Genomic DNA, 17,222 nt, shown 5'->3' with positions numbered 1-17,222 from the left:
ATATAAAGTATGGCAGTCTAACTCTCTCGAAAGGTGGTAGAGATCCCCCGTGCTCTATAGATGATGATGACGATGTTTGAGACCTTGGAATAATGACAGTCTGCATCTCCCTTAGTTACTGGTCTCCCAGGCGAAGACGACGACGACGACGACGATGATGATGAAGGTTGTGTTGGGTGTCGAGGTCACATCACCTGATGCATGGTTTAAGCCTCGGGTGGAGTATGATGGCACGTCGTACCAACAAAGCATTGTTTTCCGACCACTCCATTATCCTCGGAAGGTAATGGGCATATTGACTCTGCTGCTTAGTCAATATACACTTGTCTCAGAATCAATTAAGAGATAATTGACTCAAAAATCTTAATTATCGTTGGCAGTGGTGACGGATATTATTTTGGTGGTGGGTTGTGATTAGAACCACGGTATGGTATGACAAGCTTGGCAGGCAAAATGACAAGAACAGCCTCGAGGCAACAGCAAGCGGATCCATGGTAATGTACGGCCAAGATCCTCCGATGCCCCACCCGACGCCGGTGATCACCCACCCTCCTTCCCTCCCTCCCTCCCTCCCTCCCCCACCTACGTACTTGGCCATGCAATCACTGGATCCCAATAAAATCTGTCCGCTTCTATGCCGATTCGTTGATCATAGCCAACCCATCCATCCACACCGTTCACTAAAACTCGTCTCTCTCCTTCTCACATCCTCATGTGGGAATTACTGCGAAAAATATTCTATCTTTTTCTTTTTTGGGTTTTTGTTTATGGTGCTTACATCGAAAACAACATCTTTAGAAGAAGGAGCCATACCAACAGCAAACGAACAAAGAAAGAAACAGTGATCGAACTCAGGTGAACGCACATCGATCTCTGCATGTAAAGACAGATCCAGGTTGTGCTCGTGATTGATCTGCCAGTGCGTAAGTATGGTTGCACTGTCAACGCCGACTCCAACAGCGAAGGGAAGGGTGGGTGTGGCTCCCCCACCCAATACAGCTAGCGCGACGTCCCGAGACTCTCACATGATCGATCCACTGAATCCCTCTCGCCACTGTCCGTTTGTGCAGGATACGAATGGAACACTCCATCTACATGGTGACATTTTGGTGGGGTCTTCCTCTCCTCTCTTTATTAGGTCCCGGTACACGCATTCATCAGTCTCCGCTGCCGCCACCAGTTGGCCTCTTCATCCGTCCACTAAATTGCCTATTGAATCCAATGCGTCAAGACTGTAGCCAAGTCAAATCCAATAATATTATTGTGTATATTAGATAAATATTTTTGTTATTAAAAGAGCGAGGGGGAAATAAAACAATATTCCTTTCTTGGATTCCAGGCGGTCAAATTCCGGTCAACCGTACGCAGTCAATTGACCCTCGAAGCATTGCTGTCGCCGGCGGGATCCGAGTAGCGTCCGAACATGAACCCCACCAAGCCGCTTCCCCCTCTCCCCCCAAACAGCGACGGCCAGAATGCTCCTATCGTCTCTCGACAACCGACCTTCCGTGGCTTACTCGGCAGCACTCGACTGGAAAGCCCGCTGTCTCGTGCCGGGATGTCGTCCTCCGAGGCGTGAAGGAAAAGGGTGACGTGGCGAGATCAAGCGCACGCAGCAGGGGCTTTCCGCGGACGGCGAGCCGTTCGATGCTTCGAAAACACAATAATGACGGATGATGCAGGCGTGGGGTGGCCACCCGCAGGTGGTGTCGCCATCCCCACCCCTCCCCTCTGCGTATTAACTTCTCCTTTTCTCGGCATTGTAGTTAGGAAGGTGTCATTATTGACCCCAACATGACACTCGGCTGCTGGTAATGGTTTGGTGGCGAGAAGAGAAGTCACAGTCGGCACATATCTTGAGGCGCTGCTGCTGGAGCACGAGAGGTTCCCCAGATAAGAGAGAATACAGGAACAGTGAGGTTTACGGTGAGAAATGAGGAAAGAGACGTGGAGTTTTTGCTGGCAGCAATCCTGTCGGGAACTTTCAATCCCCTGTCGGTAGGTTTGCGGTCCCGACGCGTAAAGTCTTCCAACACCCAACCATTAAAAACCACGCAAATATCGCCTCCTCAATTCGCTTGTCATTATACTTCTCGTTTCTTCGTCGTTTTTGGCCTCGCCCATTGTTTCCCTCTCATGATTGCGTCGAGCTTAACTAAGTCTACTCAGCAAAAACAAGCACTTTTCTTGAGCGCTAGCTATACAAGGAGGAGGAGGAATCTTTGCCTGCTGCTCGCACGCCCGCCGCTGGCACTTCTTCTTCCATCTTCGTTCGATGACACCGCCGTTGGAGCACGACTACCTTGGCCTGCCGGAGAGCCCCGGCGAGGTCTCGGGCAACCTCAAGGACACGGAGCTCCGGCTTGGGCTCCCGGGCTCGGAGTCGCCCGAGAGATTCGATGGAGGGGGCGCCGGGCTGACGCTGGGGCTTCCCAAGAACTTCGTCTCCGGCGCCAAGAGGGGGTTCTCGGACGCCATCGACGGGCCCGACGCGTGGGTGCTTCCCGGGGTGAAGGGGTCTGAGGAAGAACGGGGGAAGGGCGGGGAGAAGGCCAATGGGAAGCTTTTGGGGCCGCCCAGCGTGGGGAAGGATGATGGTGGAGCGGCAAAGGTGGCGCCTTCGCCCAAGTAAGCCTGTTTTCGCTTTTTGGTAGCTGCCTTGGTAGATCACGGTGAACCAAATGCGCATGTTTTGCAGTTCTTCTTGTTCATTTTTGGGGCATTTGTGGCCGAGATGTTGCTGGTGAAGTTTGATAAGCCAAAGTTAGAATCTTTATCTATTCAATTAAGATTAGTTGTTCCTAATTGTTTTGATCCAGTAAATAAAAGCTTGCTATCGACTACTGCTATCTTTTTACATGTTGCAGCTTTGTTTGTCAATTTGGGTATGTGAATGCTGGTGTAGAACATAAATGCATGACTCGGATGCATTCACAAGTACCCAATCCTTAATGCTTCCTACGCAGAATTGACAACATAAAAAACATCTCTTGTGAGCCTTAGACTAGCAATTTCGGTGGTCTTGGTTTAGAACTATCCAAATAAGTTGGAACTATTGCAATGTTTTATGGTGCTTAAATCGAGATAGAACAGCTTCAACTGTGAAGTTATATCACACAATATGTCCTTTAATTCATTACATCTATTTCCACTGTCCATTATGTTCTGTTTTGATGTACAAGAAGTGTGTTGCCACTCATATAGTCATACGTCCGAGTGCTATGCCATGGAGTTTGGTTAGAAAGTGCTCAGGCTTATTGCTTATGTAACATAGTACCTCGACTCCTTCAGTATTGGTTATTTGTTGTTCCACTGTATTTTAGTGCATCAAAATCTGGCGCATTGTATGCTTTGATCTTCTTTTTTCCCAAGAAATTTCATGCTTACTAATCATCGTAGAATTTTTTTTCCTCTTGTTTCTTCTGCTAGATGAAGACTTTGTTTCCCGTTTTACCTTTGAAAAAAAAAATTCTTATATAGCTGTGTTATTTCCCGGCGAACTCTAGGCATTGATAACTCATGCCGCCCCATTTTTCGGCGTTGTGCAACCGTTGCTTGCCATCGTCTTGTCTGATGAGCTTCATGCTTTGATCAATGTCCTGGTCTCCCACTTTCTTCGGGATTGTCTAAGCATAATATGTGTCACAGGGCACAAGTTGTTGGTTGGCCACCTATCCGGAGTTACAGAAAGAATACAATGGCTGCAAACCCATCCAAGAACAAGGATGATGCCAAAGGGAAACAAGGGTTGGAATGCCTCTATGTCAAGGTCAGCATGGATGGAGCTCCATACCTTAGAAAAGTCGACCTCAAAACGTACTCCAACTATAAGGAGCTCTCGCTGGCTCTTGAGAAGATGTTTACTTGCTTTACCATCGGTAAGATCTTTTGGTTTATGATGCACACAGACTTAGCTTTTTCATCTTTGTGCTTTTCTTGGGAAAAAAAAGCCTCCCATTGCTTGCTATGTATCAGAATAGGATTCTTTAGCTTTAGTGATATTGACAGCATTTAACATTTTATCCCTAGCTTCTTTGTGATGTTAGAAACTAATAAAAAGACTTGTATCGAGTGATTCAACCATGTGCTTTATTTTTTGTTCTTAAATCACTATACATGACCAAAAGATTTTTCATATTTTTTGTATTTGTGGTTTTCAGGTCAGTGTGGTTCATATGGAATGACTGGCAGAGAGATACTGACCGAGGGTAGAGTCATGGATCTTCTTCAAGGATCTGAGTATGTTCTTACCTATGAGGACAAAGATGGTGATTGGATGCTTGTCGGCGATGTTCCCTGGGAGTAAGTAAAATGCTAAGCAGACTTATAAACTAATCTAGTTGTCAAAAAGGACAATTACCTCAAATGTGATTATGTCCTCCTTTTCAATTTCTTTCTCGGCGATAGTGTCTTAGAAAGTTAACATCCGCAGACCAAAACATTAGCCCTCAATAGGATCTTACAGTTGCAATAGTTCAACTTGTGAAACCAACGATGGCAAAGTGGAAGTAAGCATTATGCTTTCATACGACAGATTTATTATATGACAGATCCAATATATGGTTTGGATCATGTCGCATTGACTCACCTCTTCCTTCTTCCGCTATTTATCAGGCTGTTCTAGTTCAGTTTCTACCAATGATCATTAATGGAGACCTTTTTTTCTTATTTGACTACTGATTGTATGTGTTTGCCATCGCAGAATGTTTACTGATTCTTGTAGGAGGCTGAGGATTATGAAGGGTTCAGATGCAATTGGAATTGGTATGTGTGGATACCATTTTATTGTCTTGCAAATTTTCCTGCTATTAAGTTCTTCGTAAACAAATTGTTGATGAATCCACTCTTAGTGCTATCTTTTTCTCTTTATTGTCACAATTTCCTGATCGACACTGAGTTTCTTTTAAAGGCTTCCAAATATATGATCACTATAGTTTTCTTTTTTGACATAAAGGGACGTCTTTAAGCAAATGACCGATGTAGGCTAGTAGACCTACCGTCGAGTCTGTTGTCCTCTCCTTACATGATACTTACACAAATCCTTGTCACACCAGTTGTGTTTGATGGTGTGTAATATTGTTGCAGCCCCAAGGGCCATGGAGAAGTCCAAGAGCCGGAATTAGCAGCCGTTTCAGCCTCTTTCGGTTGGGTGCATGCAGACCAAATGGCTGCTAGTGGCCTGGAAGAGAACATGAAAGCTACATGTTATTATCGTTCTCTCGCTTTTATTGTGGTTTGTCATAGTGTAGTTTCACTTGTAGTTGACTTGATATTATCTGAGAGCCTTGCTGTTGGTAGATACTGTTGGTCTGTCGTCTGTCATCGAAGTTTTAGATGTGTGCTTGTCATTTTTCTTTAAACGTCTATGGATTGAGCTCTCTGTTTTATGTGTCGTCAGTGGCGTCCGAATCATATTGAAAAGCCTCATATGCAAATTTCCAGCTCTATGGTCTCTGTGTATCTGGTCGATCCGATGAAAGCTCAAACTTCTTGCAATTTTAATTTTAAGTGGGTTATTTCCTGAAAATGTCCTTTTTATGTACTTTTATTTTTCACTTTTTTTTATTTGGTGGTCCTATTTTTTTAATATAAATAATGTTCATCGTCATTTTCCCACCCTTCACCCAATCGTGAGGCCCTCTCACCTTTTGTCACATCGATCGTCAAGCCCTCCCCAATGCATCGCCTTTCCCTCGTCATCGTTATTTGACCCTCAGTTTCATAATTTTCATGAAAGGAGGTTATGAGGGTTGAGGGCAAGAAGGTGGTCACAATGGGGCTTCCTCTCTCTCCTTGTCAGGCATTGCTTGCGTGAGTCCACTCGTCACTTTGCCTCTTAAGTGTCGTCACCTTCGAATAGGAGAAGGCATAGAGGTGAAGAAGGATGACGAAGGGGAACTTGGTGGTGCAACCATAATGAAAAGAGGTAATATGGGTGCGTGAGGTTGGTGACGAATTGGGCGATTTAGATGGGACTATATTGGACAATGAAAGAGTAACCAACTTGTGACATGTAGCATAGGTTGGGTACCGAGTGGCATCGTATTATGCCCGAATGAACTTCATGGATTTCTAGTCAAAGAAGATCTATAATCCCAGCACTTAGACCATTGGTGACTACCACATGCAAGACGATGGTAGTAGCACTCAAGGGGGCGAATCGACAAGTGAATTCATGCGGGTAACACCTAACACGGTAGACCATGTGAGAGTAAAGGGAGGGGAAGCCCTATCGTGATCACCTCCTTCCCCTTAGCCTACTTTCTCACAACCCTTGCAGTATCCTCTCATGGAAACAACAAAATCAAGGGCTAGGCGAGATAATGAGGGAAGAGGAAAAAACAATACATGAGGAGGGCTCGACGATCGATAAGGTGAAAGAAACTAGACGATGGGAGATATTAGAAGTATTATAAAAAGTAAATGATACCAAATGAAAAAGATACTTATTATTCGTAACTCACTATTTACTATTCATGAACCCTTCCTATTAATAATCTTTTAAAAATAAAAAAATATTATTTTATTATTTATAACTCTAGTATTATCGATTTTATACTTGTTTTTTTTTTTTTTTAACTTTCTCACATCTCTTTATTTCATCTCGCTTAGGAGAAGAAAAAAATGAAGTATTTGCCTCTATTTGTAAATGGATAATTTATAAATATTAAAAATTTTATAAATGGGGTTATAGATAGTCAAGAAAGGATTGTAAATAAAAATCTCCATGAAAAAAAAAAAAATCCTTACACACCTAAACAGAGGGATGTTTTTCATAAACCGCAGATTTTAATTTAGTAGCCTCAAAAGTTTAGATGGAGAAACACTGGACACTTGATGTTTTGTCGAGTCTTTTCAGAAGCTCTGCTGGTGTTTACACACCTCTCACCTAATTTGCCTCTCCTGAGAGAGAGCCGGTTTAAGTAGGATTAAATCGTGTAAATGGTAAGATTCTTCGTCAGACTTGGATGAGAAGGTGGATCCTATATTTGTTCTACTATTTCCCACATAAAATATATATACAAAAAAAAAAAGGCAACCTAACCAAGGAGCAACAATTACCTTCCCGAGCACAATTCTATATACTCCAACCGGCATACTCCAGTGCAAATGCATCAAACACAACGAGCAAAGATATTTACACACTGTAAAGTTCTACAAGCGACAACTGCAAACCGAGTCACAATAGAGAAAACAGGTTAAAAGAGTCCCAAGTGCAGCGCATTGAAACGACACCTGACATTTTGCACATACGATCTAAGACGAGGCAGATATTTGAACGTATACCATTTGGGTATATCCATTGAACACTGAAGTTCCAAGTCTTGCCAGGCCGAGCCTTTGGAATAAGCCAAACCTTCCATCTTCGATTATTGGATCAGAAGCACGGGCAGGGTCATATCTGGTTTGGTGAGTGAGCGAGGGACCAGCAACTGGTGGGAGCTCCCAGTACACATCCAAGGCCGATTCCACAAACCTGCTGTTTTGAAAATGTTCGTCATAGGAGATTGCCTTGTTGCTATGGTTAAAATCATCTCTCATATAACCCCGAACACCCCACCATTCTTCATCACCGCCGCATAGTTCATCTCTGTCCACAGCCTTCTCCCAGAACTTCTTCCTTTTCATCCTTATTCGTGCTTCATCACTATCTCTGAAACAGCTATGCCCACCTCCTACATCAAACAAAGCGGAATATTGGCAAAAGTTGAAACTTTTCTGAGCTACTCTTATCAAAATACAAATACAAGAAGGAGAATGCTTTCAGTATCCAGAAATTAAAGACAAAACAGAGTTAACAGTTGAAACTTGAGTGCAAACCATCCCACATGTCGATCTTACAGTGCAGATTGACGGTAGAGAATATGGACGCATGGCAAGTTAGATATACATATCACTAAGATGTACAAAATCTACTTGAGTTTCCAGTGTCAAGTTTCATGATCCTGAAGATTATTATATAATCACAGAGAATGGAAAATTACTTTTGAAATGTTGTTTCATCGACCTAGTTAAAACTAAAGATGAGAAGACAATAATCTAAGGCACTAAATAACGCAACACTTGGTTCTTCTACAAAAAGAATCAAGGGGAAAAAAGAACAATTAAAACTTAAAGAAAGAGCATGGTTCTGTCCTAAAGCAAAAAAAAAAAATGACAGGTAGATACTTAGCTAATAACTTGGATAAGTTCATAACAAGGTAGATACTTATCCAAGCTGACGATGAGTTGGATGCATCACAGGGAGCAAGAATCTAGGTAACATTGATCATAAAAAAAAATACATGTATAGCAGCATGCAAGAATGCACATAAACAGGAATCACAGGATCAGGGATGTGAGCACTCGCACCTCTAATGTAGTCCTGATCACATATCTGTCTTAGTGAGTAATGGTCTCCGGTTCCAGTGTCATAGTTATCCTCAAATATAAGATGCAGGAAGCCAGCTTTTAAAGCCTGTTTCAATCTGTCCAAGCAATAACGAGAGCATCAATTAGATCTTTAATATCAGCTGTCAAAGAATAGAAGTTTGTCGATGTATCTCATACTCTTCTAAATCATCAATATTTCATGTTGATGAAGATTACCGGAAAGACTACAGTAAATGACAATAAAGAAGGTATAAATTCCTAAAATAAACAGAAATGTTAAAAGCACCATAAAAGAAAGTAAAATATATAGAAAGAGTAGTGTTCATGAATATATCCAGAGATGGATGAGCCCTTCAAAGTTAATCAAGAAGTATAGGGAGATTCTCTTACCTTTTCAGTTCATTCTGGTGATCATCAAAGAATACGAGAACCCTACTAAGATCAGAAATCCCATGTTTCTTCATCACGCTCGCCCAATCAACGCTGCCAAAATCCACAAAATCCTTCCCAGCAAAGTAGGTGCAGTTCCCATCAACGTAGGCTGGCCCCTTCTTCAAGTACTTCTCCGGGTGCCGGGGCGACAGCGATATTATCCGCGTCTCCGGCATGGCCTGCCGCAGGACCCACGTAGAGTGGCCCTTAAAGGCGCCACTTTCTATCATCAAATCTGGCTTAAGCCATCGCGCCATGAACCACAGACCGAAGCTGTGGTCGAACCCCATGCCGTACATGTTGTTCTTGATTGGACGAGTCTCGTAGATCGGCACGAACTCTTCCAAGCCTTTGAGCAAGTCCTTCCGAGTCCACTCTACTGCTTTCCCTTGTTTCGATCTGCCTTTTGCCAACAAACAAGAATTAAAAGACAATGCCATCGACCATCACATCACATGTAATGTAGTCCTTTCAATTCTACCGAGAAACTAGATCTAAAGACTGAAATCGCGGACGAGATTACTCGTAACCAGCTACATCCATTCAGAATCAAGATAGAGTAACACCAATCTTGCAAGAAAAGCAGATCGCCGCGATCCCATACAATTAAAGAACCAAGAAACCTTCACAAAGGCAAGTAACTCTCCAAGATCTTGGAAAACCCTAACCACTCTTCGGACTCCGAACAGTCAAAGATTTTATCAGATTTGTTTATATCAGAAGCGACCATCAAGAAACCAAAGCCTCCGAAGTCCCAAAGAACAACTGCGTGCGAAAAAGAACGAGAGGGCTTACACCAGGGCACGCCGAGGGATCCGAAATCGGAGGCGAGGCCGTCCAGGGTGGCCCCGAAGAGTGCGGTGCGGGCAAGGGAATCGTACGGCGAGACGCAGACGACGGGGCGCGAGATGAGAAAGGAGGCGGCGGTAGCGAGGAGGATGAGGAGGAAGATCAAGACGGCGGCGCACTGGCCGGAGAGGGCGGCACTCGCGTGCTTGGAGACCCTGGTGGCGAAGGGGGTGGTGTTCTTCCTCGTCTTCGACTCGTCGCCGTTCTCCTCGACCTCCTCGGGGTCCGGAGGGGACCGCCGAGACGACAGCACGCTCTCTTGCATTCCCCCTCTCCCGCTTTCCCAAACTCTTTCTGCGGGCACGACGCACACGGCGCGTATTCTTCTCTTCCCTACTTTGCTGTGCTCTGTGGAGTGAGGAACATAGCAGTTTACGGGACAAGTTTTTGGGCTTTAATGGGCTAGACGTGAGTAATAGAATATATTTGGGCCTAAATGGGCCATAATGGGCCGAATCAAGTTTTTCTTTATTTTGGATGAATTAAAGCCCTCATTTTGAAATCCTATATTCCTAAAACGTTCTAATTTTATTATTTTATAAAGTATTTTTAGATTAACAGAGATATTTATATACAAATACTTTTTTTTAAGGAACAATCATTCATTTTATAATACAAACTAATTATCGCCCTTGGTAGGATTTTAAATAAGTATTAATTATTTAGAAAAAAAGAACATATAAAAAAAATTGACTTCTATGTCGATCATAATATTTTTAATATGATTATAGTATTTTTATTATCTTCGCAAAATATTATAATTCTATACAATACAACTAGATCGATTAATCTTTTTATTCAATAAACTAAAAATATATATTATTAGATTATCAAAGCACAAAAAAAACTCTTCTAGCATCGAAGTGAAACAATAAAGCCAATTGAGATGCCAACTCCACTCTTAAAAAAATAGTTATTTTCTCTCCCGTAATCACTTCATTTTGTTTCCTACGAACAATAAGAGAACTTGGTAATAGAATGGATCGTAACCTTAGACGAATCCAATACAAAAAATAGGGGATTGTTTTCGAATACCCAATAGGCATTTTTAGGACTAAAGGAGAGAGAAAACACTGATGGAAAAATAATTAAAATAGCATCTCTATATATATATATATATATATATATATATATATTTGGTGAATCTTTACGCCGTGGTCGAGGTGTCAGCATGGCTTGGTCTAGTCCCAGATGCACAAAGTTGCCCATGTGAATGCTCGGGTCACATCAACGTTGGGTCGGGTTGGGTCCAAGTGTCGTCTCCTGAGTGCGGTTCTCCCTCGACAGGTTGTTGTTGCTTCATTGTCGATTCTTGCATAAAGGTCGAGGTCGGGAGGGGGATTTTCTGACTCGACGCATCTGAAGTTTAAGTCATTGTTGAGTGGAGTTAGGGGGAGTTGAGTGTTCGAACCCCCCCTGATCAAGGAGGGTTAGCTTTTATACCTGCATGGATGAGTTGGTTATACATGGTTAATTAATTGCGGTCGGCTTAAGCTTCTGTGCGAGCGCCAATCGACTTGTACGGATTGGCATCGCCTTAAGCTTTTTGGAACGACTATACCATGATGATGTAGAGAATGACGAGCAGCTGCCCGCCACATGTGTGCTACGCGTCACATCGGACTTGAAGGCTTGTCTAGGTCCACGTGGGCGATACCATATATATATATATATATATATATATATATATATATATATATATATATATATATATATATATATATATATAATTTCAAACCCCTACCGTAGACAACAACGTGATGTCGAAGCATATAAATTATACAACCTCGAAGAAAGTCATTCCTCGATGCTGTACAGTGGTAGAGCTGTTTACAATATACCTAACATACCGTACTAATCTGTTTGCTCGGACTATAACTATACATATAAATGTCGGTGCATTATTATGTAATCGAGTCTTTGAGATTTGAGTCTCATGTACGCATGTCATGAGATCATCAAAATGTCCTTCTCGCGACTCTTTCTATTACCATCGAACATTATAATATCTTTGTAGTCGTTTGCATCGCATACAATATAATATATTATGATGATCTTAATTTCTCCAACGTCACTGCATCTTCCATTGCTTCGACCTAGAACGTAGACATGCAACGCACCGAGATGGATGGAGACATCGTCGTACGTCGTGATGCACGCAATCACATCCATCACAAGCAATCACGCACCCCCCCCCCCCCCTACACTTAGTTCTAGCCAAGTATGTAGTTAATTGAAGATTGACATTAATCGATGGGTCGTCAACGACTTGGAATTCAATCGCGATCGATATTAATGAGCTATCAAATTGGGTCTACATAATGGAGCATGCCATCCACGTTCGCATTTTGATATGTTTGTCGACGCTTGTCTCCGTGTGGAGGAATCCACTCCCAAATTGCGTGTGTGTTTTGGACTCCTTTGAACGGTCCACATCTTTGAATCGACATCACATCACACATAGGAAGATCTCAAGATACTTATATATTGACCCAACGTTTATCTTAAGATCCTAAAAGCATACAAAATGCCCATACATAAACTCGGACCGATGATTTGTACAATAATATATTTAATCTTACGAGTGATTATTAGGTGAATATTATGGAATAACTAAGTGATTTAGGTATAATGATTGATTGATTGATTTGAAGGAATTAGATATTCTTTGAGACGAGGAATGCTTGTGGATCATCCGATTCGATCGGCATCATGTGGGCATAATCTTCATTCGGTGCTCAATGTCTCGTCTTTCCAACGCACCGAGATTTGATCCTCTTTAAAATTAGCCATTCATCACCTCATGTCATATAGAACATACAATAATGCATGTTGCTCTATTTCAATTGGCATCGTCGCCATGAGGTCAAAGGTCAAGCCGACCACTTTGTATCTGTTTTCCTATGGAAAATAAACATTAAATTCATATAACACACATTATATGAATATCGATAACGTAAATTAAATTCATATAATACACATTATATTTTATAAATAACAAGTTATGAGGATAAGATTTGATTCTTAAATCTTACTATCAAATAATTCAAGTTTTTATCAACTAAATTAGCTTGCGTTCTTGATAATAATTTGAATCGCAAAGGAACCATGACATGTAATTCTAGTCTCAATTAACTCGGCATTTTATGCTTCCACATGTAATGGTCATCCTCTCGGTATTGTATGAATGTATAATACACGCAAGTGATGATCATCTCCTCATAGTAATAGACTTTAGAAAGACCCAATGAATACCCTATACTTTATTATGGTAACCCACTGTGATGGTACGATTATAGAATCGAATTTAGCAAATTGAGAATCTAACTTTTTGATTTATTATGTGGAGAATCTCATGGCAAAGTTGATGTGAGGAAGAAAGATTTGTATACAAGTGGTATATCAGAGATCCAATTATCTTGAAAAGTATTAATGATTACAAAATTACCTATAAATTTAGAAAATCCTCCTCACATGTTCCATAGGCATAGATAGGCTGTATAGAATACAATATAAGCATTTAGTATTTTATTTAGTATTAGCAATAATTTAGTATGTTATTTAGTATTAGATGTCACCCAAGTGTGACATCTTAGAGGAAAGTGCTACACACACAATAACATGGTCTATATCATCCATCATGATGTTGGACCCAACCTTAATGTAATGCCCATTCATATATATTATATACTTTTAATATGTCTCGAAATTGAGTTAAATACGCTATGTAGTATTGGATGAAAAAATAATACTTAAAATTTTTGATAAATCATGATCGGTACGAATCTCATGAGAAATTATTAGAGGTTTTATTTTTAGGACTCTTCCGATAATTTATCGAGAATCTTTATGCTCGTATGTTCGATAAATAATAATATATCAAAATTGATTATATATAAACTTTTACCTCCCATTCTTTCTTACTTTTGTTATCGTTGAGAGAATTGTATCTTACACATTATATATAAATAACTAAAAGATTGTATATAATTTTTTTTATCTCTTCTATCAGCTAATTATTTATCGTTATTACCATATAGATAGTTATGGATCCTCCTAAATTGTTATTGCATCTTATCATACTAATCCAACTCATCATTGAAGGAAGCTCCTATCAAACACATTTACTAAAATTAGTGAATTGCTCATGAACACAAAATCATCAAAATTTTCCTGTAAAATCCAAATCAAAACATTCGCTTTCCATTCATGCGACATCTTAGATTCGATACGAGGAAATCCAATCCTCTATAAGATTTTCTTTTTACAATAAAAGTTTATCTTATCAAACGTCCGTATCTAATGAACCTCATCAAACGTGCATTAATTATATTTGTCTACAAGAAACCAAATTCATATACGGATTTAAGGATGTCAACGACGAACACCAAAGTATACCTCGTGATAGCAATTATTACTGCAACATTCCGTGTCTTCTTTTAATACAAATTTAATCCAAGTTTTCATTGGTTAAATGAGAAATATCTATTGATGACACATTTTTAAGGGAAAGAGAGATGGTGGCAAGATATCCTCTAATTTAAAATTTATTATATGCATTCTCAGAGAATGATTTATACCGAAAATTACTTAATATGACAAGATGTTAAATATGTGTTACACTATTTTAGTGGGTATCTACGTAAATATAGGAAGGAGATCCATTGCACCTTTTATTAGACACATCATTTGGTAAATCTATATTTTCTGTTGGAGAGAATCTAAGTTTGTAATTTGGGTGAGATAATAGCCTTTTGACATATCTATGAGTGTAGAATATATTTTCGGTGATTGGGTTTGGATACGACTATTGGTTAGGTGATCAAGAGACTATGGATCGAGAATAAAATAGTCGCGGGACACACAAGTAATGCACGGCAAAGCAAATAAGATCGCCCCGAATCCACATAAATATGAGCTTTCGACTCTTTAAATGCGTGTTGGCGACGCATCTTTTTCACTCTTGGACTCTTTGTTTGCTATTCTTCTTCCTCCTCCTGTCTTCTCTTCTTGTCGATAGAGGCGTGCTGTGGTTTAGGTTTGAAGAGTGGGGGGGGGGGGAGGGGATGGAGAGCAAGTCCTTAAGTTTGGGATTGGGAAGTGGAAGGTGTGGCTCCTCCAAGAGGGGCAGAAGGAGCAACTCGGAGAAGGCAAAGCGACCCCAAAGAGGACTTGGGGTGGCTCAACTGGAGAAGATCAGATTGCAAGGTCAACTGAACCAACATGTTTCGATCCACAATAATCTCTGCATGGTAATCTCGATATAGTCTTTTGTACTTTTCTTCAAGTATCTCTATTCACCTCTATCGGTCTCTCGTTAAACTATTATATCTTTTTGAAGATTCGGAGTAACAATCTATGTGTTTTCGGAATAAACTAAGAAAAAAAGTTAGATTTAGTAAATAAAAAATAAGAACAATTTATAGATTCATCGTATGTATGTTTTTAATCTTTGGATGGTGTTTTGTTTATAATCATTTATAGATGATTGCACTAGTAATTTCTATTATCACGGTTGTAGGAGGAATACGACGACGATGGAAAAAGAAATATTATCGATTGCGACGAACATTGGTTTGATACAATCCGGTGTGTGATCTATTTTGATTATATATTTTTTTCTATTTTTTTCAGTGATTTTACTATAGTCTCATCCGACAGGAGATCACGATCGAATGTACCTCTCGTGACGTTACCTCTGATCGAACAATTGCTCGAGCAGTCCATTAAGGTTGTCTTGATTTCTTTTAGTATCTCATTGTATTCTAAAATCTTTTCTGACGAAAGATTTATTTATCGTACAGGACTACTCGACGCAAAAGAAGCATTCGATCATCCACAAGTATGATCCAAATGAGGCCGTAGAAGAACTAGATTTGGAGCTTAAACTCTCACTCTAAATGCTTGCAAGACTTTTTTTGGACTTGTTCGTATTCCTTCCTATCAAAGTCTTGTTCGGCTTACCGAAATTATTTCCAACAAAAATGGCTTATTGCACCACAAATATGAATGTATTAGTCTCACAGAACGAGTGATGTTGTGGAGAGCACAGATGCAACGTTGAGTGCCGTAAGTAGGCACGATGTCTGTGAAGTGGAGGAAGCTTTCTCTGACTCGGTTAAGCGGCAGACAAAGGTGCAGTCAATCATTTGCTCCTTCTTTTAAGTTACCTTATCGAGTGAGGCCAGTAAGTGAGAGGTCAATTTACGAACAGTAAGAGCCTCGTGATACACTTGTAGGGTTTTAGGTGGTCTGCAGATAATGCACGCACAGTTCGTCTTGTTTGAGTCGTGTCATCGGTAGGACAGACTACTGGTTAACGTATATCTTTAACCTCGATCACTTACTTGATCAGCGTTTCATTCGCTCTCGTCGTCTTATCAATACTCTCTCTCTCTCTCTCTCTCTCTCTCTCTCTCTCTCTCCTTCACGCCGAGAAGAACACACGCAAAAAGGAGTCTTTTCTTAGATACTATAGATTGGATTATTCTGGAGACCTTTAGGAGTTTTTTCTTAGATACTTTAGATGAATTCTGTAGGAAGGATTAGTGCAGGTTGCTATCTTAACATCTTTAGGAGTTCCTATTTTGTGAAAAGAGTTTGACGTCGGCCATCCTATATAGCTTTTATACGATCTTGAAGTGTATTTAGAATAAAAGACCAAGTAACTATTTAGTAGATTACATCGATACTTTCACATATTAAGTAGGAGACTTTTTTTTTTTTTTTTCTCTCTCATGGGATCTTAATTATCAATGCTTAGAACCATCAAATTAAATGTGAATAATCTGATTATATACATATTTCAAATAAAATTTATCTTTTTCATATTACTATCTCTAGAGTCAATAATTTTCTATGAGGAATTATTGAATTCAATCATTTGCTAGTATTGATTAATTATTTTATACCCATATCGCATAAAGATATTCAAATTGGATAAGTGATCGATTTCTAGGTTTCGTCGTAAATATAAATGGTTACTTTTAATTATGTAAATCAATAATTCAAACCGCACTCAAAGGTAGAACATTTCCCATAATATAATTCAGTTTATTTTGAAGACGGAGATTATGCATTCAAGTAAGAAAAAAATCTCAGTGAATTAAGATATATTACTGTAAATAATCCATGAGTTTTTTTTTCTTTTTTTCTAGTGAATCTTTAGAGAAATGGTGAGAATTTTTTTTTCAATGTATATATGAGAGACAGCAGCATAAGGGGAATTTGTGTTTGAGCTGATTAACTCGATGAGTATGATGAAAAATTTAGTTTTCTTGTAAGAATGTCGAACCATATTAATTTTGTATTGATTTTCTCGTATATTACTTACTTATTGATCTTTTGATTTCTGTTTCTTTCTTCCCCAACATTATTCTTTTATCGTTTTCATGCAGGAAGTTTATGTCTATTGTTCATGTATTCTGAATCCTTTTATTATCTATTATATCGTCTTTTGCTCCATATCATGAGCATATATGCTGTTCCGGTAATCGTTCTATTGTTTCTTCTATACCTTACTAAAGGAGAACAACATCGATAAGCTCTATCATTTCCTTTGGTTTAGT

General features: G+C 39.9%; 3 protein-coding genes across 4 annotated transcripts; 2 read left to right on the top strand and 1 right to left on the bottom strand.

Moving 5' to 3' along the window:
* The first annotated feature begins 2,076 nt into the window (after nt 1-2,076).
* On the top strand, nt 2,077-5,447 carry LOC135582131 (auxin-responsive protein IAA21-like). 2 transcript variants are annotated; one of them, XM_065082126.1, is made up of 5 exons: nt 2,077-2,628; nt 3,649-3,878; nt 4,161-4,302; nt 4,703-4,764; nt 5,086-5,447. In XM_065082126.1, exons 1-5 carry the CDS (start codon nt 2,276-2,278, stop codon nt 5,121-5,123), a joined length of 825 nt encoding a protein of 274 aa, XP_064938198.1. In that variant the 5' UTR covers nt 2,077-2,275; the 3' UTR covers nt 5,124-5,447. The 2 variants fall into 2 exon arrangements, with proteins under 2 accessions (XP_064938198.1, XP_064938199.1); XM_065082127.1 differs by having other exon boundaries at nt 2,083-2,628; nt 5,055-5,182.
* Nucleotides 5,448-7,111: 1,664 nt separating this feature from the next.
* LOC135592586 (uncharacterized) lies at nt 7,112-10,003 on the bottom strand. Its single transcript, XM_065082125.1, has 4 exons — nt 9,601-10,003; nt 8,764-9,208; nt 8,353-8,468; nt 7,112-7,676 (listed from the first exon to the last, which is right to left on the bottom strand). The coding sequence occupies exons 1-4, from the start codon at nt 9,917-9,919 to the stop codon at nt 7,258-7,260; spliced, it is 1,299 nt and encodes a 432-aa protein (XP_064938197.1). The 5' UTR covers nt 9,920-10,003; the 3' UTR covers nt 7,112-7,257.
* A 4,648-nt stretch (nt 10,004-14,651) lies between these two features.
* LOC135594209 (uncharacterized) lies at nt 14,652-16,016 on the top strand. Its single transcript, XM_065084616.1, has 4 exons — nt 14,652-14,906; nt 15,176-15,243; nt 15,316-15,385; nt 15,459-16,016. Exons 1-4 carry the CDS (start codon nt 14,721-14,723, stop codon nt 15,552-15,554), a joined length of 420 nt encoding a protein of 139 aa, XP_064940688.1. The 5' UTR covers nt 14,652-14,720; the 3' UTR covers nt 15,555-16,016.
* Nucleotides 16,017-17,222: the final 1,206 nt, after the last annotated feature.

This window comes from Musa acuminata, chromosome BXJ1-9 (assembly GCF_036884655.1).
Source record: "Musa acuminata AAA Group cultivar baxijiao chromosome BXJ1-9, Cavendish_Baxijiao_AAA, whole genome shotgun sequence".
NCBI classification, from domain to species: domain Eukaryota; kingdom Viridiplantae; phylum Streptophyta; class Magnoliopsida; order Zingiberales; family Musaceae; genus Musa; species Musa acuminata.
The sequence above is the reverse complement of the archived record's forward strand: the minus strand, read 5'-3'. Positions and strand labels throughout refer to the sequence as shown.

What these genes read in the sequence shown, in the direction of transcription:
- LOC135582131 (XM_065082126.1), top strand. Translation starts at nt 2,276, where the DNA reads ATGACACCGCCGTTGGAGCACGACTACCTTGGCCTGCCGGAGAGCCCC. An exon ending in AAGGTGGCGCCTTCGCCCAA is followed by an intron (nt 2,629 to 3,648) that starts GTAAGCCTGTTT and finishes TATGTGTCACAG; the next exon opens with GGCACAAGTTGTTGGTTGGC. An exon ending in GTTTACTTGCTTTACCATCG is followed by an intron (nt 3,879 to 4,160) that starts GTAAGATCTTTT and finishes TGTGGTTTTCAG; the next exon opens with GTCAGTGTGGTTCATATGGA.
- LOC135594209 (XM_065084616.1), top strand. Translation starts at nt 14,721, where the DNA reads ATGGAGAGCAAGTCCTTAAGTTTGGGATTGGGAAGTGGAAGGTGTGGC. An exon ending in TCCACAATAATCTCTGCATG is followed by an intron (nt 14,907 to 15,175) that starts GTAATCTCGATA and finishes TCACGGTTGTAG; the next exon opens with GAGGAATACGACGACGATGG. An exon ending in CATTGGTTTGATACAATCCG is followed by an intron (nt 15,244 to 15,315) that starts GTGTGTGATCTA and finishes CTCATCCGACAG; the next exon opens with GAGATCACGATCGAATGTAC.
- LOC135592586 (XM_065082125.1), bottom strand. Translation starts at nt 9,919, where the DNA reads ATGCAAGAGAGCGTGCTGTCGTCTCGGCGGTCCCCTCCGGACCCCGAG. An exon ending in ATCCCTCGGCGTGCCCTGGT is followed by an intron (nt 9,209 to 9,600) that starts GTAAGCCCTCTC and finishes TGTTGGCAAAAG; the next exon opens with GCAGATCGAAACAAGGGAAA. An exon ending in CACCAGAATGAACTGAAAAG is followed by an intron (nt 8,469 to 8,763) that starts GTAAGAGAATCT and finishes TTGCTTGGACAG; the next exon opens with ATTGAAACAGGCTTTAAAAG.